Source organism: Pyxicephalus adspersus, chromosome 11 (assembly GCF_032062135.1).
Source record: "Pyxicephalus adspersus chromosome 11, UCB_Pads_2.0, whole genome shotgun sequence".
NCBI classification, from domain to species: Eukaryota; Metazoa; Chordata; class Amphibia; order Anura; family Pyxicephalidae; genus Pyxicephalus; species Pyxicephalus adspersus.
In genome coordinates this window covers 45,974,376-45,999,074 of record NC_092868.1, presented here as the reverse complement: position 1 = coordinate 45,999,074, position 24,699 = coordinate 45,974,376, and the positions used below count along the sequence as shown (strand labels likewise).

Here is a 24,699-nt window from a genome sequence, read left to right as displayed (position 1 = left end):
GACACAGAGCAGCCTGAGATCCGTGCATCCGAGAATGAGAGCTGCCGAGAGCTGGGCGGGGTATTCAAATCAGCCGGGCGGAGCAACCGGCTAAAAAGCTCTGGGGAGAACTATGAGAGTTATTCGTACTGTGTAGGATTATATATCTAAACAACATGGAAATATATTTGTGTATATATATATATATATATATATATATATATATATACGCTTACTTTTTTCTAAATACTTGTTATTTCTAGGATGTGCCAGGTACATACTATCTAAATCACCTGTGGGATATTCTCTGCTTGTTTTTTAAGTTTACTGATCCTGTATTATTGTTCCCTGCAGTCTGGAAGAACCCAATTCCCCGAGGTATTCCGCCCCCAGCTACGAGGAAGTGATGAGAATGGATTTCGAACCTCGACAAGCTACAGAAGCCGATGGAAACCAGAGAATGAGCATTTCACTTCCATCTTACGAGTCTTTGACTGAACTGGACGAGACGACGCCAACCAGGCCCAATGCCGCATCTGCAAAAGCAGAGCAACCGCAAAGGACAAATTCACGATCTGGGAAAGAGAAAAAACCTTTGAACGTTCGAAGGATTAAATCTGATAAACTTCACCTTAAGGAATTCAGACTTAACCTGTCAGGTCATAACAAGATGGCGGATACGCAGAAGATTGAACCTATAACCCCACCGCCACAATATGAAGATAAACAGATTGGCTCTAACCAACCTGTTTAGACTTTTGTTGCTGTGGAAAAAATGTAGTTTGTAGTTTACCTTTTGAGGATATTTTTTTTTTTTTTTTTTTACTTTTTTGTGATATAAACTGTTTTTTAGGCGTTGCCTAAATGTATTCAGTTTTGTGACTGACAGGGCAGTCTGCTGACAATACTCTAGCCCTGCTTCGGGCCTAGTAGTAATATCCGCCATGCCTTTATTAGATATATGAATAAGTAATGTTAGGAAATGAAAGTAAACTTTGGTGACCAGTGCAACCATTCGTTTTTGTTTTCAATAAAGTAAAAACAGGCAAGCTGCTTGAATACTTCAGCAGACGGATGCCATTTTGTATCTATGACATATTAGGCTGCGGCCTGTCAGCATTTCCATGGCGATTGCCATCACTGGCTCCGCGGTCACTCAGAAAATAAAATGTCTCCTCATACCTTGAAGCAAAAATTTTTGCTATTAGGCGTATTGTTGTCTAAAGAATGTTTTTGTTGCCATTTTGTCCCTTTATTTTCTGTCATTGGCAGCATAAAATCACAAAAAGGCTTCACAGTCACCTTGTCTGTTGTCTAGGATAAAAGTGTACATCCTGTCCTAATGTTTTCAAGTTTTGTATAGAGCAGGGAAGGAATAGAATCCCCCTATCCAGTTATTTTTTTGTCTGCACCCCATTAGGGAGATTTCACTTCCTGTCCTAAAGACGCCACAGGAAATAAAAGGGAGGGAAAAAATGTTCACATTCTTTCATTTATTTTTTTTCCACTCATGTAGAAAATAATGTCCTGAAGGCCAGGGGATCTGTATTTATTCCCTCCTGCAAATAATATTTTTGCCTTGCCTATGTTGTTATACACTAATTATGCTCTTGTTTTAGAGTAGTGGTTACTATAAAAAAAAAAAAATTTAATATTTGGGTGAAATGGAGTTACCCTAAGTTTTTCCCCGTTCTTTATTGAATTAAGTTTACTTCTAAGACAGGAAGCAAGAAAAATCTTTCTAAGAAGAATCTCAGGGCAGGAAATGAGGGAAAATTTGTATCGGACCACAATACAAATCTAAAAAATGCTCCAATCTTCACCCACTGTTTGATAAAATTCTACATGTTTGTGCACATATTGGATATATAAATATGTATAAATATTCTTGAATGTTCTGTAATGTCCAGCTGTCTGTATCACCCGCTGTTTGTTTGTAAAGAATTCTGCATTTCTATAAACCTTGTAGGACTATTCATGTCAGAAAATTCACACGTTTATTGAAGCCTGGTGCGTGTGTACAGGAGAATGGGCTGTGTGTTTGTTATGGGTCAGAGCAGAGATGAATCGCATGTAGAGTGAATCATTGCGAAACTCGCTGTCATATGCCAATTCAGCATAAAAAAAATGGCGGAGTCTTGGTAAATGGTGACCCCCCCCCCCCCTGTACTCCTAATATTCGCCTTGCCATCATTACTGTGCAATGTCTTTCTTCATCAAAGCTGGCACCAAAATCTCTTTTTGGAGGTCATTTCCCCGGTCACATTACAATGCTCAGGTCTAGTAATTGTCTCGTCGACAAGGAGCACCAAATATTTTTTCGAAGTGTAGGGTGTGTGTGCCAAGGGGTTACTTGCAAGGTTTGACTCGGGTACGTTTGTTACTTTTCTATGAATGGACATTGTGCCAGCAAGATCAATTCCCAAAGTTTTTACAGAAGGGAAACTTTTTCAGCCATGTGACTCATTTAATTCTCATTGGACTCGCCAAAAAAAAAAGTTACTTTCTTAGAATAAGGATCCCTAATCCGGTGTGTTCACTTTTGAGTATTGAGCCTCATGGGTTCCTGGGTTAGGCATCATCACTCCCTTTATTATTTAGGTTACCATTGCACAGATTTAAAGCTGAACTCTAACAATAGTTAAAAAACACCCATGCAGTGTGAGGGTCGCCCAACTGCAAAGGTACATTTTAAGTAAACATTTTTTTATTATTATGTAAGCAGAAGTAAAATGTTCTTTCTTAAATGTTCTTATTCTGCCAGACGTCTCTTTTGTGTGATTGATCTCTTGCAGCCTCTTCTCCATGCTGTGGTTGGCAGCACTGGCATCACATATTGATGCAGAACCCATAGCCCTGCATTGTAAGTGAGAGTGCTGGTCACAATCAAGACATTTGGAGAGAATGGGAGATCTCTACTCATGGGGGAGAAGGTAGAAGGGCTTGTTACATCCCGTCCAGAAAGAAATGATCATTTATACCCTTCTGGTGCTGGGGTAACTCTGCAATAGGCATTCCTGGAGTTCCCCTTCAAGACAGCAGTGTGAACTGCTTAGAGTATAAAACATTTCACACATCTCTCCAATGATTACAAGCAAATAAGAAGTAGCTGCAGACCATTGTCCTGCAGGAAGGTCACTAAATGTCTCTCATATATAAACCTTTGTAGCCCCATGACACCATTCATCTCCTGGTCACCCTATTGATTTTCTTGCAGTAAAACAAATGTTACTGTGTGCAAATGTATCTCAAACAGAAATCCTGTAACTGGTTCACATGGATAGGCTGCAGCTGGGTGTGTTCTATACAGGCCCATCCACACCTATGGTATACTGCAATTCACACATAGTTGAGCTCTGGCTGTAAGCCAATTTCTGATTCAGGTCGCCAAGCACAGTTTGTTTAGAATAGGGGAACAGCAATTTCTTTTTGGCAATATTCGTCCAGTTGCTTTCCTTTAATCACACAGACAAGCCCCTGACATATATAAGATATATGTATGCAAATGCTAAATTATAAGTGTCTCTCTTTTCAGGAAACATATTTAGAACAAAGATTTGCTGGGGGAAAGAAATGACATTTAGTAAGCCTCCACTGTGACATATGGCTGTGGCAGTGACTCACTTTGCAGTGGTTATAATCTCATTCACCACTAGAGGGTGCTGTGCAATTGTCACATTTCTAATGTAATGCAACACTTATTTTACAATGTGCTGGTATTGTCACAATAGGTTTGTTTCTGTTTTTTTGCTTTACTTTGGGCATGTTACTAATGTTCTTTTTGTCCGCAATAACAATTTCAGAAAGCAGCAATATGGTCAAAAAATAAGTGCCTGTTAAAGGTACTTTTATTGGTATGTAGGTTGTAGTCACTTGGCCAGAATCCATAGGCAGGCAGGTTCTGAGGTTCAGACTTTTTTAGTTGCATGCATGCTCCAGATCAGTGGCTTGGAGAGCACTGAAATCAAAACAGGCAGGCATAGGGCATTCTCAGAATAAGGTCAGCAATGTCCGCCCCCATATCTCTTCCAGTACAGGTTACCATTAAGATATTGCTGGCTGAAAAGGTTGGCAAAGGCCTGTTACAGTTGTGCCTGGGTTAGATGAAATATTTTATCTTTCATCTCCTCTGTTCCTATTAAGAATATCAATGAGATGGACTAATCAAACACTGCAGCTACAGGGTTGTGATTGGCTCAATTTCAAGTCAGTGCTATTTGCATACAAAAATTAAACTTTTGCATCTCATTGGCCATTTGTAGGTCTTATGTAAACTAAAATCTCAATTAATGATCCCTGGTGACCCTTCCATGACGTTCGGTAATTCCTTATCTGTATAGTTTATTTTTAGTGAATTTTGCTTGCTGATTGGTTTAACTTGGAGATAAATGTGTAATTAGTTCACTTTTGTCTTTGTTAATAAATGATGACATTGGATTTTGTGTGTGTCTGTGTAGGGCGATCTTGGGTGAATAACATCAGCAGTGACAATGCTGGCCTCTGTATGCTTGTTCAAGGTCAGATCCATTTTGAAAAAAGGGATCAGTAGGGGCCAGCCAGGCAATTTGAATTTTCATTTTTTCAGGCATTTGTGCTTTATGAGCTGTAGACATGGAGTCATGGTGGTGACCACTGATGCCTTGCACACATGCTGGAATTCAGACAAATGTGATATATGGAGTCCCTTGGATGTAGGGTATAAGTACCCAGGTTGTGCGAAAACTCAAAGTGTTAGTGACTACTCAATTCTCCATCATCAAAGGTGGGAAATGTCACAAACTCCAATGGGAAATCCGCCCCACAAACCCAACCATCGGAAGAAAAGAACCAATGCAAGATCAGATGATCTATTTTCAAAGATGGCAGCTTGGATTATTCAGAAGTCATGGCAAAGAGGTAATGGGTTGGTGCTAATGAAGATGAGATATCTGTAGGAGTATTGATGATGATGATGATGTGGTCTCTGTAATAGGAATGTTGCAGATAAGGATTATAATAATAATAGTAATCTCTGTAAAAGAGATGGTGATAGGGATGATGATGATGAAAGGTAGGATAATGATATTGATGGGGTCTTTTTAGTAGGGATGTAGTGATACTGGTGCTGAGGATGATCATGGGATACTTATACTAATATTGGTACGGATGATGGGCTCTGTGATTTGATGGGAATGATGATGATGAAATATGTAGAGAAGTAGTAGTGGTGCTGATGATGGGGGCTTCATAGTAGGGATGAGACTGATGATGGTGATGAGATATTTATGCTGTTTTTGGTGTTGATCCTGTGCTCTGTGTTGTTAAAATATGGTATCTGTAGTAGGAATGAAGACATGTATAGTGGTGCTGATTCTGTGCTCTCTGTATTGTGGTGATGATGAGGATGGTGAGATATGTACTGTATAGTAGTAGTGGTGTGGATGATGATGTGGTGTCTGTAGTGGAGATTACATTGATTATGATGATTTGTATAGCAGTGCTCTCTGTATTGTGATGATGATTTGTATGGCAGTATTGGTGCTATGTTGTGCTCTCTGTATTGTGTGATGATGGTGAGATATCTATAGTAGTAGTGGTGTGGATGATGAGGATGAGATATGTATAATATTGGTCCTGATGCTGTGCGCTCTCTATTGTGATAATGCTGATGAGGTCTGTGTATTAGGGATGAGGATATGTATATTAGTATTTGTGCTGTCTCTGTATTGTGGTATCTGTAGTAGGGATGATGATATGTATAGAGTGATCATAGTAGGATATGTACTGTATAGAAGTAGTGGAGTGGATGATGATGGTGTGGATGATAATGATGATTTGTATAGCAGTATTGGTGCTGATGCTGTGCCCTCTGTATTGTGACGATGTCTGTGTATTAGGGATGGGGGTGATGATAAGGATGATATGTATATTAGTATTTGTGCTGTCTCTGTATTGTGGTATCTGTAGTAGGGATGATGATATGTATAGAGTGATCATAGTAGGATATGTACTGTATAGAAGTAGTGGTGTGGATGATAATGATGATTTGTATAGCAGTATTGGTGCTGATGCTATGCCCTCTGTATTGTGATGATGTCTGTGTATTAGGGATGAGGATGATGGGGGTGATGATGGGGGTGATGATGAGGATGATGTTTGTGTAGTGCAGTCAGTGGTGCTGCTTCCAGCAATGCTGCGATCTCCCCCCATACTGACCCCCCCTTCTCGTGCGGTGGTCCAGCCCCCAGCTCTCCTCCAATCCGGGCGCTCCTTACATCTTGCCGGGACCGGTGAGGTCACGTGACGGGTGCCGGGGATGTGAGCGCGACAGGTGTCAGCCGGGGGACGGAGACGATGGCGGGGGACGAGTTGGCATCCAGGCTGAACCGGCGGCTGCGGATGGGAGACGCGGAGGACGCGGAGAGGGAGCAGCCCAGCATGAGGGTCTTCAATCCGTACACCGAGTTCAAGGAGTTCAGCAGGAAACAGATCAAGGACATGGAGGGGATGTTCAGACAGTGAGTGCCCCGAGACCGCCTGCTTCACCCTCCATCCCACAGCCATCCCGGGGCTCCATACTGCAGCAGGGAACGAGCCCTCCCCATCATCATCATCATCATCACACCACTGGTGGACCACTCCATCCCTGCACCCCATAATGCTGCCTCCACCTGTGTGTCCCCTGCACCCCATAATGCAGCCTCCACCTGTGTGTCCCCTGCACCCCATAATGCTGCCTGTGTCCCCTGCACCCCATAATGCTGCCTCCACCTGTGTGTCCCCTGCACCCCATAATGCAGCCTCCACCTGTGTGTCCCCTGCACCCCATAATGCAGCCTTCCCTTGTGTCCCCTGCACCCCATAATGCAGCCTTCCCTCGTGTCTCCTGCACCCCATAACAGAATGCGCTCTCATCGTCACCTGTCCATTCTGTGCATGTTCCCTCCATAATGTATCTCTTTATCATTCCATTCCTGCAACCATAATTCAGCCTGCATTGCCAGTCCATCCCCTGTGTGACCCCTGCACCCCATATCACAGTCTATGGTGTCTGTTCAATGCATCTCCCCTGTACCCTAAAATGTCCCCTGCAGTGCCTTGCAGTTCCATGTACCTAATGCCGCAACCTAGAGGGCCTGGACACCCAATGTTTGTTCCCTTTACACCATGCTTCTACCTGCCTCAAACCTTTCCATATAATTTCTTCTTTTTCACTACGCTGTTGCCAGTCCACTCCATATCTGCAACCCCTAGTATTACACTAAGCTAATACTGCAGTCCTATATAAGTCTTCCCTACCTTATTTTTTTCATGTGTAACCCTTTCCCTCTATACTGATTCCCAACACCAATACCCATTCTTTCCACCCCTGGACCCCATAATGAAGCCCAACACAAGCCTCCGCCATCCTCACATCAGTACATCTCCACTCCATGTTAGTACTTCATATTGCAGCATGACACAAGCATTCTCCATTATTACACCAGTGCTCAGCCAAACCATGTAGGACCCCTATATCATTTTTGTAGCCCAGCTCTGGCCCACCAGTCAGCTATTCAAGAACCAGTGCCAGTCTGATACATTCATCCCGAATCTTTCCTGCACTGATAACACTGCATCATATCAGTAGTTCTGCATTTCAGCTAAAGCGTTGCAACAGTTATGGTCTTTAACCTGTTACAGTGTAAAACCCCTGCCTTGATCACATTATTTGCCCACTACTGAGACCCAACTAACGATGGAGCAACTTGTCCTTGGCCCATGAAGTTTGAAGGACCATCCATAGCCACTGCTTGTGCTTATACTGTACAGGACACAGGCTCCATTGTCTCATTGAATTATCTGCTGTCTTAGTTTCCAATTTCTAAAGGGTCAGGTCACCAAAGACTGATGTTTTATTGGTTGGTAGATGTTGGTGTTGGCAGAGGCAATACGTTTATGCCAACGGTTTCTTATCTCTCTCCAGTTCTTTATTGCTGAGATCCATACACTGAATTCCCAGCTCTGGAGATCTGTTGTGGCCAATGTTAGGGGGTTATATCCTCCCAGCCTAATTTTTTAAAATCATTATTTTACTATAGTAAATGGGAGGAATTGGGTAGGGATCTCTACTCCTAGGTGCCGAGAAACAAAGTCACAGATTATGGCTAGGACAACTTATGGTTGGAGAACATATAGGAGGCCATGGACTGACCCAGCCCAGCAGGTATCTCCAAAGAATAAACACGCACACTTGGGTGGACTGACCCTTTAAAGTTTCTAAAACAAACACTTTACATGTTTATTATGGACTCTTAGCAGCCTTGTGGTGAATTCGGACCAACGGAATTTTGCACACATTTGCTATACCATTTCATGGTCCTGAAGCCCATCTCTTTTTATATCTTGTTTGTAGTAAATCTGTCATAAGACCAATATGAAGGCTGTCATTACCCCGTCTCAAAATGCTAGTGGACTGGTTGTCCTGCTGGCCAACTAGTCGTCGGCCTGGTTCGGGTATGTAGATCACTCCGATCTACATGTCCTCTGCGTACTTGTTCCTGGTCAGTGATGTAAAGTGTTGAGATTGCAGCCAGGCCCCGAGTAGATTTAAACGGAGACTTCAGGAATGGCAGCTGGTATTGTTTTTGTCATATCTCCTATAAACCACATGGGTGCCCAACCAACCACACTGCTCCCAGCCTACAAACTTTGTTGTTGCACTAGCTACAACCCCCTGTCCTAACATTACGTAGCTGTGTCAGTCCTACTTTGCAGCATTAACCAACCCTATATTGCTGCATTGAAAGCAGCATTGGCATTTACTAGTTCTGCCCATGCTCACATTACATTGGCATCGACTGTCTTTACTATACTATACTATAAATTGCTGTAACCATCCTTTACCAAAGCCACCAATCCTCGCCAACCTCAAATTACCTTATTTCCAAACCTAACCCCTTTCATTGATCTCCTAGCCGTTATATTGCTCTTGCACCAATCTATTGCACCTTCCAGTGCTGCCCTTGTTCCTTTTTCTCAATGCTACACACCTAATGAATTATTCATAATGGTCAGCTATCCCATACACAATCTCTTCTCCATTGTATAACTAATTCTACATGGTCTTTTTCCTTTTCACCCATGCCTGCTCCAGCTTTGTTTTTAAGGACACCAATGCTCACGTTTTATCTGCATCCTCTTAACTTTAGCTATTAATCCATTCACAGCACCCTGCAGACTTCTCATCACTCGTCTTCTTGCTAGATGGGGATTGACATCTCCCATGACCAGTAGTTGCCATCCCATTCCATTAAGCAAAGACATTTTTTTTATGTAGGGAGGTCCTCCCACACACTAATGGAGTCTAATACTTAATTAAATGGTGATACTATGAATAGCATCCCCCTACTGTAGGGAACTGCAGGAGGCACATAAAGTCTATTAGCCTCCCCTTAGAAGTAATATGGATGTAATCTTCAAGTGTCAGTGAATGGGTTAATACCATTATGTTCTTAAAACCAGAGTGGGGGATGTGTGTAGAAAATGGCTATGCCACTCAACGCTATGCTGTAGCAGCTGCTGTCACAAGGTTGGACGGCTGCAGGAGTTCAATCAGTCATGTATAGCTATAGGCATATCTGGCAAAAAAATATTTGGCCAATGATGGTGAGACCCAAGGGATTCTTTGGACAGGGTTCTCCATAGCAATTCTGCATAATCTGTCAGCGTGATGCTACCATTCACCTTCAAGCAGCACTGTAGTAAACAGCTATATTTCTGCATTAAATGTCTTAGCCGCAACAAGGTTTTCATAATGCTTTCTGGCAGTGAATCAAATGCATTTCAGCAACAGGTCTCGTATTAAAGGACCCTGCCTACTGTCTATATGCGGCCGAGAGATATCCTCGATGACTGCCAGAAAAAAAAAACAGATACGTATCGTAAAACAATTTTTGATAATGTGTTATAGAACAAGAATCTTTTACTATTTCCTGACGTCTGCGGGCTATTTTCAGTCCATTTTGCAGAGTTTGTGATGTAAAATGGATCATTTTTTATTAGAGAAATCATTTTTGTAAGGAGTGCACAGGCAATAATTAAAATCGACATGGTTTGGTGTGTGGATGTTTGTAGATCATTTGTCATGTGTGTGGTGCTTGTCGTAGTACATGAGAGCTGCAGTAATGTATTACACGGACGTGTGCGGCTATGGAATGGGGTGATTGAGGAGGTATCAGGATGGGATCTGTTTGCAATGTAAATGTGTTCTTCTAGCTCATAGCTGAAATGTGCTGCCTGATAGTGTTAACATGAGAATAAATTGTACAAGTGTAGGCAGAGACTCTGCCTTAGGTCTTGTTATATATATAGGGCATTTTTTCAACAGCAAATTCATTTAATTTCCATCTTAAAGTAGAACAAAATTTTAGATTTGGCATTTAGACTTTGGGGGGCATTCCAGTAACACGTTAGGGTAAAATATCATTTAATTTGAATGAGATGATGAATAAGGTGGTAACATTTCCATATATTTTACTACACCAGCAGTCTTCAGTCGCCTTCGTTGTCCAATGCTTTGGAATATGGGTGAGCCCACAGTGTTCTCCTGTACAATGCAGGACTGCTGGTCCTGCATTGGCAGGGATGATATCAGAGAGCTGAAGTTGGTTGGGTAGAGAAAGGAAAAGCTTTCAGGAACCTGTGAGAGCAAGGCCAAGGAAAGTAGCAGATTTATTGTAATATTGCCTTCTTCATCATCCTCTAAATCAGGGGTGTCAAACTCTGGCGTGTGGGCCAAATCTGGCCCGCAACATCCTTTCTTTTGGCCCCCAAAGGAATCCTAAATATGAAGTGCAGCTGGCCCGTCGCTGCATTGAAGTAGCTCTGCTACTACAATTCCCGGCATCACTCGCGTCTATACACCAGCGGGCCCTCTGCCTATGCGTGGCCCCATATTGGACTGTTTTATAGACGCAAATAATGCCGGGAATTTTGGTAGCGGCGCTATTTCAATGAAGAGGAAGTTTTAGCGTCAGGCCACTAATAAGATCCAGCTCGGCATTGGCCACATCTGGCATTTCCAGCACTCCCCCTCAGCTGTACTTTTCTTTGCTACTCCAAGGCATGGACTTGAATGGTTGGATTTTCATAGAAGAATATTGTTATTATAATTGTTAGCCTGTGGGAAAAGGTTACCATTGAAATTTAACTCAGAAGGCTACAAATAGAGAAAGACGCATAAGATTTTTTCTTAAATAAAATTAAAAAAATTCCTATGCCTCTTTCTCTATTATAAGCTTGTTCTAGATTGAATGTGAAGCAAAACCTCTTTGTTTCCATATGAATAGGTTTTATATCTAAAGAGAAGGAAAACCTTTTCAATAAATTTCAAGGTTGGCCCCAAGTTTTTAATTTTGTATTTGAGTTTGACACCCCTGGGGTAAATGGTTTTAGTTCCCCTGATTTTGGCTTTCACATATCCAAAAAATTGGACAGATTTTTATTATATGTTATGTATAAGGCTTGATATATGTCACATATATTGGATTTGTGTTGGTTTAGGCAAACAATGTCAGTTCTCTTCCATAACGGCTTGCTCTGTGTATTCAGGATCTCTTCTATTAGTTCCCATATCCAGCAGCTGAGTGCATTCAAGCAAAATGCTAATTATACATAATGTTGACCTCGTTTGCATGGATCAAGGCTGAACTTTACTGCACTCCCTACCCCCCTTTTCCCCTTGGAGGGGTAAAGGCCAAATCCTTCTGCTCTGTTACACAATGAAGTAACTGCTTTAGTGAAAAACTGGCAGGACATCTTAGAAAAAAATCTGTGCTGTTGTATATCTGCATGCTCCCCTCCCTTGCATTATACAGGCCAGGGGTACTGTGCAAGCGCAATACTAAAAAAAAAAACAAAAGATAAAAAAAACGCTATTGGATCATAGAACCTTTTTTTCTTTTCTTGCCTCAGGCATACTTAGCTTCTCAGATGAGTGTGCAATGTAAAGAAAATTTGGGTTAGTTACATATTGCAATTCAACATTTCAATGAAAGCACTTTTTGGAGACAACCTTTTTTTTCAATGTTTGCCTAAAGAGCGTCTTTAAAGAAGAAATCTATTTAGTCCAATTTGTATAAAGTATAGTTTTTCAGATAACAGTAGTATATAATTGTAGATTAAAATACATCTGAGTTTAGGCCTATGCACCACAGCACCCAAGCTGAGAGTTTAGGAACAGTTCTGTGAGCCAGATAAGAAATGAAATGCTTTGTTGTACAAGGCTATGTACATGTTACAATAATGTCGCTGGAAACAATGTTTCCTGATCTTTTCCAGCACTACAATGAAGGAGCACTGTGCACACAATTCTGTTCAGTTCCCTAAAGAAGGGGGTACAAGCGGGAGGCACCCTGTTACATTCTTTTCTTTTCATTTTAGGAAATGACAGTGGTCATTGCCACTTTGTTGCTTGGGATGGGGGTCATTGCCTAACCTCTAATATTTAAAAGAAAAAATAAAGTCATGTAAAAGTGTGAGGATACCTGTTCACCTTTCTGCACCCTGTGTCTGTGACATGTAGCTTCTCCTGAAAGCAGCACCATAAAGAATGAAAGTACCAGTACCACTCATTGTCGCCAGCGTCAAATGTACAAGTGACCGAGCTGCTGGCAAGCTGCACCAGAGCTGTGCAGGGTCACTTAATACCAAAGCAGGTCTGATCCTGCCTTCATTGCTTTCCCTGCTCATACAACATTAAAGGATGTGTGAGCTTGTTGAGGTATTCAACCCTCTAGAATACCTCTAGAAAGCAGTAAGGCATCAGTGCCATCCATGTGGGCTCATTTACATGTGTGCATGTGCATTACATGTGCATCTAGGGCCGTGAGTGTACTCTCCTTGCTTTAAGGCCCACCATTTATAGGCATGCATGGCAGGAACATGCATGATAATGTGCAGCACATTCTAACATGCATTGTGCTATATAGTGCTATCCATTCTTAACAGCATCACAATGCACCTTCTGCTGAAAATAGTGCGGGTCCCATTTTGGACCACCATGGTGTGTCGGGCAGCCTATTCAAATAAACTGGCCGTCTTAAAGCACCACATGGCCCCAGTACATGAGAACACTAAGGGTTCCTGCCGATTATATAAGTGAATGGGCTCCTTGTAAGAACATTTGTGAAATGAGGATAATCTGACCAAAAAGCACTGCTGATGTCAGCTGCTGAACCAGTTGTGGCAGCGAGAACATTTAGCTCTAGATAATCAGAATAATTATAGAGTGCAGATATTCATCAGTGCAGTTACAAATAGAATAGCTGTTTGGATTCTGTATGCTGGGTGATGATAAATGTAAAGATAGCACAAAAATAAACCAAACCCGGTCATCATTCATTTTTTATTTCCTTAATGCACTTCAGCGTGTGTTATCTTCTCAGGAAGCCGGTAAGATTATTACTGCCTGCATCCTAGTGCTGCCAGCGAGTGGAAAATGGAGTGGTTTGTGTGGTTTATTTACAAGGACTATAAATTACAGGGGGCAGAAATGTTTCTTGGGGGTCATTCTCACCTATGCAATTTAGGGCACATTACACGTACTGTACATAAAATAGCTGTTGTTTTATACAATGTTATGCATTGTGTGTTTACTGATACATCAGCATGCATTATAGGACCATGACAAGTGATAAAAGTGCATAACTTGATAATAAATGTAAAAAACACCTAAATCACAAATGGAAAAGTATGAATGCAACCTAAGGGATTGTGGTCCATCAAAACTTATCTCACAAATGTAAATTTGTCTTCCACAAAGTCTTGCTGCAAACCTGAAGGTCTTTTGTTTTAACACTGTTTTATGCGCAGTCTGCAGAATACAATATATATATATATATATAAGAGATGCTGAAAAATATTCCCTAGTCATGTATTGTCTCCTGATCTTGGCCATGTCTTTTGCTTTATATACTATAAGTTGATTGTTGTTTGACTATTTGCCTTAACAAATAGTTGAATTCAATAAAATGACATGGCCATGGGATTATAGTTATTCGCTCCAAATCAGGGATTTTATAGAATATTCTTACTTCCATTTGCTTTCCATTTTACTTTCCATCATGTGCATGACTGGCTCCGAAGATTTCAACAAGGGGCTGAGAGGCCTCCTTCATGGCCAATATTTCGCTGGATCAGAGATTGGTGAGCCTAAAGGCCGTTCAGATCCATGGTGAGCTATAGTGTGCTGCTGTGAGCTCCCAATGGTTGTGAAACATTTTTTGCACATGGCAGATTGGGGCACGGTTTTTCAAAGAAGAAATATGTTTTTGTTTGTTGGAAGATTTGCACCATGCACATCTGGTTACCTGCAGTGTGTTTTCCTCCTCCCAGCAGCAATTTGCTGCGTACAAAGGTGCAGCCAACCATGTGGTTTTCCATCCTGCATATAAAATGGCCATAAGAATGGTTGGAGAGGGTTGATGCTTGGGGCTGGGCCAACGGGAGCTTAGGTATAAGTCTAAGTACACTTTAGGAAAAAAAAATGATACTTTCCTTTGGATATACTGTACAAATGGCGGGTTCACTTTAACATTGGTAATTTACCCACATGAGAATTCTACATTTTTTGCAGACTTTTCCATCCATTTATGCTTTTCAACTGTTGCGATTTCAGCATTGCTTTTAATGAATCAGCCAACGCATAGGTTTGCACAGTGAGATGAGTTAGTAAAGAACAAAGTAAAAAATAATCCATGCATGCAGCAACCAAACATAGCGGCTTTTCATTAACACATGCTTTTACTATAATAGTATATTAACTTGGTCTTTAATATATGTTTTTCTAAAAGAATAATGTAATAACTTGAATCTATAATAAATATAAAAATATATACTTTTTGGCTTTTTATGGCTCAACAATTATGGGACAGCTCCTCTCCTTATTGTATGCCAGGTTATACTTATAAAAGTACTCCTAATTCTTGAATATCTAGCACTTTCCTCATATAGTTCTTTTAACCCTGCATATATTATGAGTGACTCTGTTTAACAAAATTCATCCCATATAAAACAATACAGAACATTTATTTACAGTCTCACTGCAGTGGTAAGAACATCAGATGTGTTTGGTTCCAGGTACGATGCCGGTAAGGACGGCTTTATAGACCTGATGGAGCTGAAGCTGATGATGGAGAAGCTTGGAGCACCGCAAACCCACCTGGGCCTTAAGGACATGATTAAAGAAGTGGATGAAGACTTTGATGGAAAACTGAGCTTCAGGGAGGTGAGTCAGAAGCCTTGATTCATCGTATTTATTAGACAAGAATAAAGAGCAGGTTTTACTACTTAAATGTCACATCACGAATCACTGGGATTATTAATGTTGAGGAACGTTGCTGTGAATCAAACCTCCTGGGAGATATGTTTTATGGAAGGCTGATGACATCAATTCCACCATCTAACTTGTAGATCAACCATAACATAAAAACTACTGACAAATGAATGGAACAACATTGATTATCTCAATATAATTACACCTGCCACCTGCTGGGATATATTACGCAGGAGTTAAGAGTCATTTTTTAAAAGTATTGTGTTGGAAGAATCTGAATTTATCTGAATGACAAAATTGTGACGGCAGAGCAAATAACACATCTTCCTGTATATGGGGTTGCATTGACATTGACTAGTCAAAGTGACCCTGTCCACCATCATACGCTCCTAAAATTTCATGAAAAAAAAGAAAAAGGTGGCCTGATGAACCACTTTTTCTTTAAGATTATGTGGAAAGGCACCAGCACATTCCTTGATGAAAGATGTTCTATAAGAAAAAGGAAGGCTGTGTAACTTACAGATCTGCTGCTAATGTAATTTTGTCATCAAAGGACACCTTCAGAGGTCATGCTTTGATGGGTCAAAACTTCTTTGGTGGCACAGAGGGGACCTACACAATAATAATATTATTATACAGTATTTATATAGCGTCAACATATTACATATATATTACATACATTAGCTCTTTACAAAGTCTGTAGTCATGTCACTAGCTCTCCCTGGAAGGGGGTCATAATCTAACGCCCCTATCATAGTCATATGTTTTTAATACAGTGTAAGGCAAATTTGAGGGGAAACCAACCTATTAACCTAACTGCATGGTTTGGGGATGTGGGAGGAAACCGGAGTACACAGAAAACCCACGAAATATAGGGAGAACCTCAAACTCCATGCAGATTGTGCCCTGGCCGAGATTTGAACCTGGAAACTAGCACTGCAAAGGAATGAAAATGAATTTTAAAGAGTCCCCCAAAAGGGATATTTTAGTTATAGGTGAGTCAGCTTTGGCTTTTTTTTTATCTCCTGGATACTCCCAACGGTGATATCTAAGAGTCATAACTCCCAAATCTGTTCCTGTTTTGAATGTTTCTGTTCATTTTTGGAAGTTCCAGCACTTATTGGTATGTTTACTATATTTTTTTTTACAAAACTAGCATGCAGGAAGAAGTATTGGACCCTCATAATCAGAGTGAAGAGAGTTCAGAGTGAATATGCTGACCTGGAAACACATCCATATCCCTGAATGTATGTGTAAATCAGCATGGAATCTTTTCCTCATTAGTGAAAACAGGACCACACATTAGGATCTCTTAATGAGTACAACAACCTTGCACTTTATGGTATAAAGAAGAGGAGAGTTATTTTAGGATTCTAAGGATTCTCCTCTTTTTTACAGTTTTTAGTTGAGCACAATTGACAAGTGACTTCTTTTCAGTCTCACTATGACATAATGAGCACTTCAAACAACCGTATGAGAATGAATACACACAGATTCCATCTGGATTTATATATATCATAGTGCAGATGGAATGTTGACTAATCTCGAGCTAATGAAACATTCCCAGCTTTCTTCAGGGTTGTTTCTGTGTGCTTTGAATCAATGAACTATTTGTTCCTAGTGTAATCTTGTAATACATACAGCATTTTGTGTAGGTTTAACAGGTAAGATTGATATCCCAGGCAGAATTCAGTGTGATGTGTGTACTCCTGTGTTTAAAGGTGACTGTAAGTCTTAATTGAAGAAAAATCTGCAATGGGCCTGATTTATTAAAACTCTACAAGACTGTAGAAAATAGACCAGCGGGCGCCAACAGGTGGTCTGCAAGAAACTTTTGGTGGTCTGCAGCTCTGGCCGGTGCACCCCCAGTTGGGTCAAGAGAAGGACCCCGCTGGAGTGGCGAACCGGCCAAGGGTGCGGACCATGTCCCCCATATGGATCACAGGCTGTGATCTCTCGACACAACCCACCCACTCTCCCATCGTAGGCTTTCTGTGATGAGAGAGTGGGTGGGTTCTGGCTTCATGACCCCTTTGAGTGACTCCCCGTGAATGCGCGCTCTAGAGTCTGTGCATTTAGTGGTACATAGGTCTGAAAAGTTTGGCAACCACTGAGATAGACTATCATGGGAGAACCTGGCTGATCGTTTAAACCTGAAATGAATTGATTAAAATGATTTGCTATTTGGCAAATGGTTTCACTCCTCGACCAAATCCATTCTAGGTTTGCTTGATGACCCAGGTTCTCGAATGATAGTCTATATCAGAGTTTCTCAACCTCCTTAACATGGGGGAACCCCTTGAAATAACTTTCAGGTCCTTAGAGAACTTCTTTTATAATTACAATATCCAGAGCTCACAGTATATTAGTGTGGTGGTCAATTGGAAGAATGCCTTTCACGGTGCTGACCATTAGGAAGGCTGCCATTCTTACAGATAGCCAAAAAGGTCATTGGAATTTGTTACACTGACCTGGTAGACACAAACTGATACTGTTCAAGGAACCCCTAGCTATTTCTGAGGGAACCCTGGTTGACAAACTCTGGTCTATATTCTCCAGTCTTGGAGAGCTTTAGTCAATAAGGCCCATGATTTAGTGCACTGTGTAGGTCTGGCCTAGTTGATGATGGGTGCTTCCAGTGTTAAAAGTTAATCAGAACTTTTTTTTAATACTTTTTTTGATGTCTTGACTTTACAAGTGCACCATAATATCTCCAATTTTAGCAGCATTTTGTAGAATTAAAAAAAAAAATGTTTGTTCCTTATTCAAATGGTCAACCCAAAGCAAGCATACATGACTTGATTTCCAATATGATTTACTTTTTTGTAGTTGACCAAAGTGTAAAGTAGTCACTGTATTTTCATGCGATCAATCTCTTATTTAAAAAAACATAGGTGTATGGTGCATGCTGCAAAGTCCGACAACTACTTATACAATCAATGGAAATTTTGCAACCAGACCAATTGAGAATCTTTTGATCCTATTCTTGACATTACTTATTTTTGGTTGATCACATTTAGAATCATTCTATGGCCAGTTCTATAATCTTATTGACTAGACTGCAGCTGAACATTGACCCGTATTTGGCCAGCCTAATATCCAGGTAGCTACTGGTTAAAAGCAAATTCAACCTCCAAATGTTTCCCAGGAAAGATTCACTTTCATTATGACAATAGCAAAATACGCTTTATCCTTTTCTACAGAAAGACTGACAAACCTATCATCTGCTTTTAAAGAATTCTATGTACTCCAATATCACAGGTATGCTTGAAGCACCAGGCCTCTAGCGTGACTAATAAAAGTGGATTCACAAGGTTGGAATTTGCTTCTGTTGCTTTGTGTCAGCAGAGGTTTGTGTACTCAGATGCTAGATGGTTCGTTATTCCGTTCCCCTGCCAGTAATTTGTGGAATTGTCTATTCAAGAGTCACAATGCTGTCATTGGTTGTCAGTGGGGAGATATAACATCGTCTTATTCAACTCACTGATACAGTTTTCTTTTTATCTGACTGAGTATTCTATGATCAATGGGACCCACTGATATAATAAAGATACTGAATAAAGGCAGCTTATAGATGTTGATATCAATGGTATGGACAGATTGCTATTTCAATGTATCCTGGTAAGGAAGAACAATATTCAAATGGACTATTATCAAAATCCAAGTACCATGTTATGTCATAATTAAATGAAGTGAAGAAGCAGCTTGAAGAGCTGCAAAACATCTTCAACATTGCAAGAACAAGTTAATGTGAATGTGACCAACTAGTAATAGTTATATAATTATCTAAACTTTATTTTGTGATTTACAAAAAAGTTGATTTCATGTAATAATAAAATGTCTTATGATATTCAAATCTTTGTGTAACAATTCACAGCAAGTGACTCCATTGTATCCTGTTTCAGATTTGCAGAGATTTTTGTCACTCACCTACTCATTGGACAATATTTTTACAGTGTATTGGTGCTGATTGGTAGTGATATGGTGTACCACGTGGGTGCAGAAAAGGTGATACAGGAATGTGAGGCTGCACCAGCACCGGCCTGGCTGTGCATCAAAACTAAAAAAACTTTTCTAATTATTTAGGAATAGGTTAAGGAGGAAACAATTGGACATTTTGCAGGTTGTAGTAATCATTGTATAGAAAAGAAATCATAATTTTAATTGCACAAGGCAAAAAAACCTTTTTGTTGCACCTGGAATGAAAATATTTGATGAACAAAATCGAATCAAATTGATGCAAAGTCTATGTGTAAGTGGCCAGACTTTATAAATCCGCTATGCCATTCCTCTGTATGCTGAATAGTGGCACAGACGTCTTATTATATAATGTCTGTACTTTGATGCTGTGTGTTTGATTAGTAGGACGCTCCTTCAGTATATCAGCAGGCAGCGAATATATTTTAATAAGTCTAACGCCTTTCTCTCCCTTCTCTTTGAAGTTTCTTTTAATTTTCCGCAAAGCCGCTGCAGGGGAGCTGGAGGAAGACAGCGGGTTGCATGCTCTAGCCCGACTTTCAGAAATTGATGTCTCCATTGAGGGCGTAAAAGGAGCCAAAAGCTTTTTTGAAGCAAAGGTAAGCAACATTTACATACAGAGTGCAGTACAGGCTCATCCGTAAAATGTATAGGCAAGAATTTCACTTAGTCCAGGAGCAAAAACCTATTTTGCAATATACTCCCTGATAATTAAAAAGGATATAAATCTATTTATTTATCATAAAGTACTATATAAATGTAACAGTGACATCTTCACAGATGTTGCAGAAAGCTACAGAGGGCAGACACCGGATCAGGTACCCTGGGCATGGAGAGAGAACAGCACTGACTGGTCTTTATTATGGGAATCTCCTGCACAGAGACACAAATTACACACAGAATTACTTCAGAGATCTGTAAGAATACACAAACCACCAATCTGTAAGCAAGAATGCACATACTAAAGTACGCATTAGGTAGATTTTAGCTTAAAAAGCACAGATTTCTATGTTAAAAAGAAATTGTGCCTAAGCCTTACCCTGAAAACAGTGTATCCTAATGTTCAAATCTTGCTATGTGATGATACATGGGCACTACTGATCCAAAAGCTTCATAGCTTTATATGAGCAGGGTGAGATTAAATGTCTGCCATGCATTATTTTCAATAGATTAGATCAGGATTTCTCAACCAGGGTTCCTCCAGAGGTTGTTAGGGCTTCCCTGAGCAATGAGCAATATGCCTCTCAGGTTATTTAACTGACACCAATGATCTTTTTGGCTATCTGTAAGGTTGACATTCTTCCCAATGGCCAGCAATGACTGAGGATTCTTCACACTAACCACCAGACTAATATACTGTGATCTGTGTATATAGTAATTATAGGAGGGGTTCCCCAAGGACCTGAAAGTTATTTCAAGGGTTCCCCATGTTAAAAAGGTTGAGAATTACTGAAATGCTTGATTTAAAATAAACATTCCAATCAAAGTATTATCAAATATTCATCAAACATTGGGCCTGATTTATTAAAGCTATCCAAGATCTAAGAAAATAGACTTTTATGCTGAAATGGTTCAGGACCAGGATTGTAAACATTTGCCAATGGAAAGCAAAATCCATTCCAGGTTTGCTGGATCACTCCAGTTCACCCATTAAAATGTATCTTCTCCAGTCTTGGAGAGCTTATTAATCTGACCAATTGAGTGGGAATGAAGATATCATTATCATGCACCCATTGGCCAGTATAAGACTCCCTACACTTTAATTATGAGTTTGAATTGAGTAAAAACGGCTTCATTTATTAAGGACACTTTTATGAATTAGGGTAATGAATTTGCAAATACGTCTACATTTGTTGTTTGGTTCTGTGCAGAGGCCAGGCCCAGCATACACTGCGGACCCGTCCCATTTTAATGAACTCACACCCTCCCTCTAAACCTGTGCATTTCTCATACACCCAGGTGCAGGCCATCAATCACGGCAGCCGATTCGAGCAAGAGATCAAAGCAGAGCAAGAGGAGAAGAAGCGGCAAGCGGAAGAAAAAGAACAGAGGAAAGCCGCTTTCAAGGAGCTACAGTCTGCCTTCAAGCCATAATACAGAGCTAAATATTTTCATAGCATGCACAGAGATCTATATATATAGAGCAGGGCCGCTCCGTCTTGAACTTCAACTGTTGCTGGACTACAGCTCCCAGCTCAACCGGCCAAGGGCTGACAAAAAAAACTGTAGTTCATCAATACACGAGGAGTTAAAATGAGACACACCTGCTTTAAGAAAATATCTGCAAAAAATATATATATATATATATATGAAAATCTCTAATTTATTGCTTATGGTTGGACGGACCAATAAAATGTATCATTTTATTAGTGATTTCCATCTTTTTTATTTTTTAACTCCGTTGCAGACTCAGTTATTTTTTTACATCATTATAACGCTGTTTTTTTGTGAATTGTGTAAATAATAAAAACCTACCAGCTCTATTATAAGGTGTATTTGGTATCTTGTGTTGTCTTTACAAAATCATGAACAAAATAGGTGTTCAGCCATTGCTGACCCCCTGGTGTGAATGCTAATTGTCTGAATTACATGCTGTTGCTTTGGCTTTACTGTTTTTTTGGTATTCTGACCTTGTAAAGAGATAAGGAATTCTAACTTTATTATTCTGCATGTATTCGATCCGGAGTGGTCTTCTGCAATACCTTTTTTTGACACAAGATGTCCTCAGTCCTCTAAGTTGAATGACTTCATGCAGCACCCAACTGTGAATACTGAGGAAAGACGGTGAGTGCGGGGCATAAAAACCTGCAACTCCTTTAAATGACTTCCTACATTCACAATGTGTTAATGAACATTGTGACACCGTTAATGCCATTCTCTACATCATACCAGCCACTTCTGGGTCTTGCATTGTACTTGACAAGTTTGAAGGCCCCCTACAATGTTACGAAGGAGTAAAGAAGACCGGATCACCGGTATTATTCACTATTACACTTCCCATAGACCTGAGAACCATATGGGAACTGAAACTTCTTTCTGGTTCCCGGCTTCCTACAGATTTCCTTCCATCATGAGTATTAGGCACTGACAGAATAAGCATACCGGTAAAGATTTTATGTGACTCCAAAAATACTAAAGTTGGATTAGCAGAACAATCAAACAGCTAGATTTTTTAGCAGAAACATGTCAGTGGTAGCCATCTTTACTCTCAGCATAGCATGCACAAAAAATCTAGTCATAGGAAATAATATGAAATATGTTATCCATCTCTCCCACAGCGACACTCTTCTCCACTTCTTGTGGGTGGGCATGCAATGTACAAGATGATTCCAAAGAATTCCAAAAATTGCATGGTGATTCAAAAGAGTGGACCATACAGTGCAAATATCAGTATATAAATTATTATTATCAATATATAACACAGCAGGCAAATAAATGATTACTGTGAAGTCACAGGAACAGTTTTCATGGGGATAAATAGAAAGTGTGAGCTCCATGTAGACTGCAATGAAGATGATATATTGGCTATTGGCCACTAGGTGGAGACAGTGCACACTTTTGTTACATAGCTTTGTATGGAGATGTTCTACATAGCAGTGAGAGGTGGGAACTACATATGCAGAATATGGGATATAAAGAAATCTTTTTTTATTATTATCACAATCCTGCAAAGCAAAAAATAGTTACAACTCTTCTAATTTTATTAAAGAAACCACCATTCAACACTTCCAGATTTGTTGTTATGGCAGTAATTGATTGCGATAAGAGAGTGTGTGAGGGAATGTCTGATTCCCTGTTTTGTAAATTAAGCCCAAAGAGTATAAAAGTAATTGGAGAAAAAATTATATTATAAAAATATGATTTTTTTCTAGAAATGTAACAATAGAGATGAACTAAATATGTAAAAAGTGTTCTATACTTTAAAGTTAAGTCAAAACTTTTTCCATTTAGTTTTAGATACATTGGGGGGTGACCCCCTGTCACTTATTGTCACTTTGCAATCTATGTACCCATTGTGGAATTTCATCACTCTGTTTGTACTATTGGTAATCATTTTATGCCAGAATTTTGGTGTTATCCCCAGGTGATACAAGAACCTGGGACAAATCTTCTACCCGGGGCAAAAGTTCCTGGGACAACTAAGGTGAATATTTCCTCACTTTGGGATATTTCCTCTTTGTCCATACGACCAATTTAAAATGTAAACTCCAAACCTCAACTTCAAAGAATGTTCAAGCAACTTTAAAGAATGTTTGCCCCACTACAAATAGAATTAGCTCCAACTACAAATAATTTTTATCCAACTTTAAAGAATGTTTGCCCCAATGGCAAAGAAAGTTCATCAAACTATAAAGGACATTTGCCCAGCTTTAAAGAATGTTACCCCAATTTAAAGAATGTTCACCCAACTTCAAGGAACATTCAACTAAAATGAAACAATGTTTGCCCCAACTGCAAAGAATATGTACCTCAGCTGCCAAGAATGTTCACCCAGCTGCAAAGAATGTTCACCCAATTGAAAGAATGTTCATCTGACTGCATTGAACTTTTGCCCAACTTTAAAAAATGTTCTTCCAACTGCAAAAAGTGTTCACCCAATAAAAGAATGTTCAACCAACTGCAAAGAACATTCACCCAACCCTAAAGAATGATCACCAATCTGCAAACAACTTTCACCCAACCCTAAAGAACGATCACCAATCTGCAAACAACTTTCACCCAAATTTAAAGAATAATTACGCACCTTCAAAGAACATTTGTCCAACTATATAAAGACTTTAAAGCACCCTTGGGAACCTAAAACTGGACTTGTTATTTAAGAACATTTGACAGGTACACCAGTACATCACCCAGTATAATAATAATCAATGCCTCTTAGGTTGGTGCTTTGCATGAATTGCTTATAATAATAATAATTATTATTATTATTATTATTATTAATAAACAGGATTTATATAGCACCAACATATTACGCAGCGCTGTACATTAAATAGGGGTTGCAAATGACAGACAGATACAGACAGTGACACAGGAGGAGGAGAGGACCCTGCCCCTAAGAGCTTACAATCTAACAATATACCCCTAAATGTCATCTGTTTAGGGTTTATACCATAAAATAAACACAAAAAAATCAAACATAAAAATAAAAAAACTGAAAAACAAGAGAAATCTAAAATAAATGAAACAAACTAATGTGCATGGCACCTTGAACTTATCTGTACAGTTGGAAATCCTGGTGGGTGTGTTTGGCATAGCTTCATTAGTTTTTGTTAATAGAATGTTTGTGCATTATTCAGAGCTGGCAGTGCATGGAATGTGTCAGTGACAGCTACAAATCACATCTGAAATGATGAATTCAACAGCCAGTAATTTCAGCCTTCTGCCACTAGATGGCGCACGTGATCACATTCCCTAACAACCAAACTGCGCGTCCTTAGCAACGGCGA

The 24,699-nt window shown here is 39.9% G+C and overlaps 2 protein-coding genes across 2 annotated transcripts in view; both read left to right on the top strand.

The window, feature by feature from the left end:
• The window catches only part of TMEM51 (transmembrane protein 51), a 32,127-nt gene extending 30,172 nt beyond the window's left edge, over positions 1-1,955 (top strand). Inside the window, exon 3 of the mRNA XM_072427369.1 lies at positions 334-1,955. Coding sequence (XP_072283470.1) covers positions 334-733 — 400 coding nt within the window. The 3' untranslated portion in view covers positions 734-1,955. The remainder of the gene's footprint in view (positions 1-333) is intronic.
• Positions 1,956-6,242: 4,287 nt separating this feature from the next.
• On the top strand, positions 6,243-21,735 carry EFHD2 (EF-hand domain family member D2). The gene is made up of 4 exons (XM_072426417.1): positions 6,243-6,476; positions 15,079-15,226; positions 19,717-19,851; positions 21,212-21,735. Exons 1-4 carry the CDS (start codon positions 6,313-6,315, stop codon positions 21,344-21,346), a joined length of 582 nt encoding a protein of 193 aa, XP_072282518.1. The 5' UTR covers positions 6,243-6,312; the 3' UTR covers positions 21,347-21,735.
• The last annotated feature ends 2,964 nt before the right edge of the window (positions 21,736-24,699 follow it).

Bases quoted from the DNA above. Each gene is read 5' to 3' on its own strand.
- EFHD2 (XM_072426417.1), top strand. From the start codon at position 6,313: ATGGCGGGGGACGAGTTGGCATCCAGGCTGAACCGGCGGCTGCGGATG. The intron at 6,477-15,078 runs GTGAGTGCCCCG...GTTTGGTTCCAG, and splicing joins ATGGAGGGGATGTTCAGACA to GTACGATGCCGGTAAGGACG. The intron at 19,852-21,211 runs GTAAGCAACATT...TCATACACCCAG, and splicing joins AAAGCTTTTTTGAAGCAAAG to GTGCAGGCCATCAATCACGG.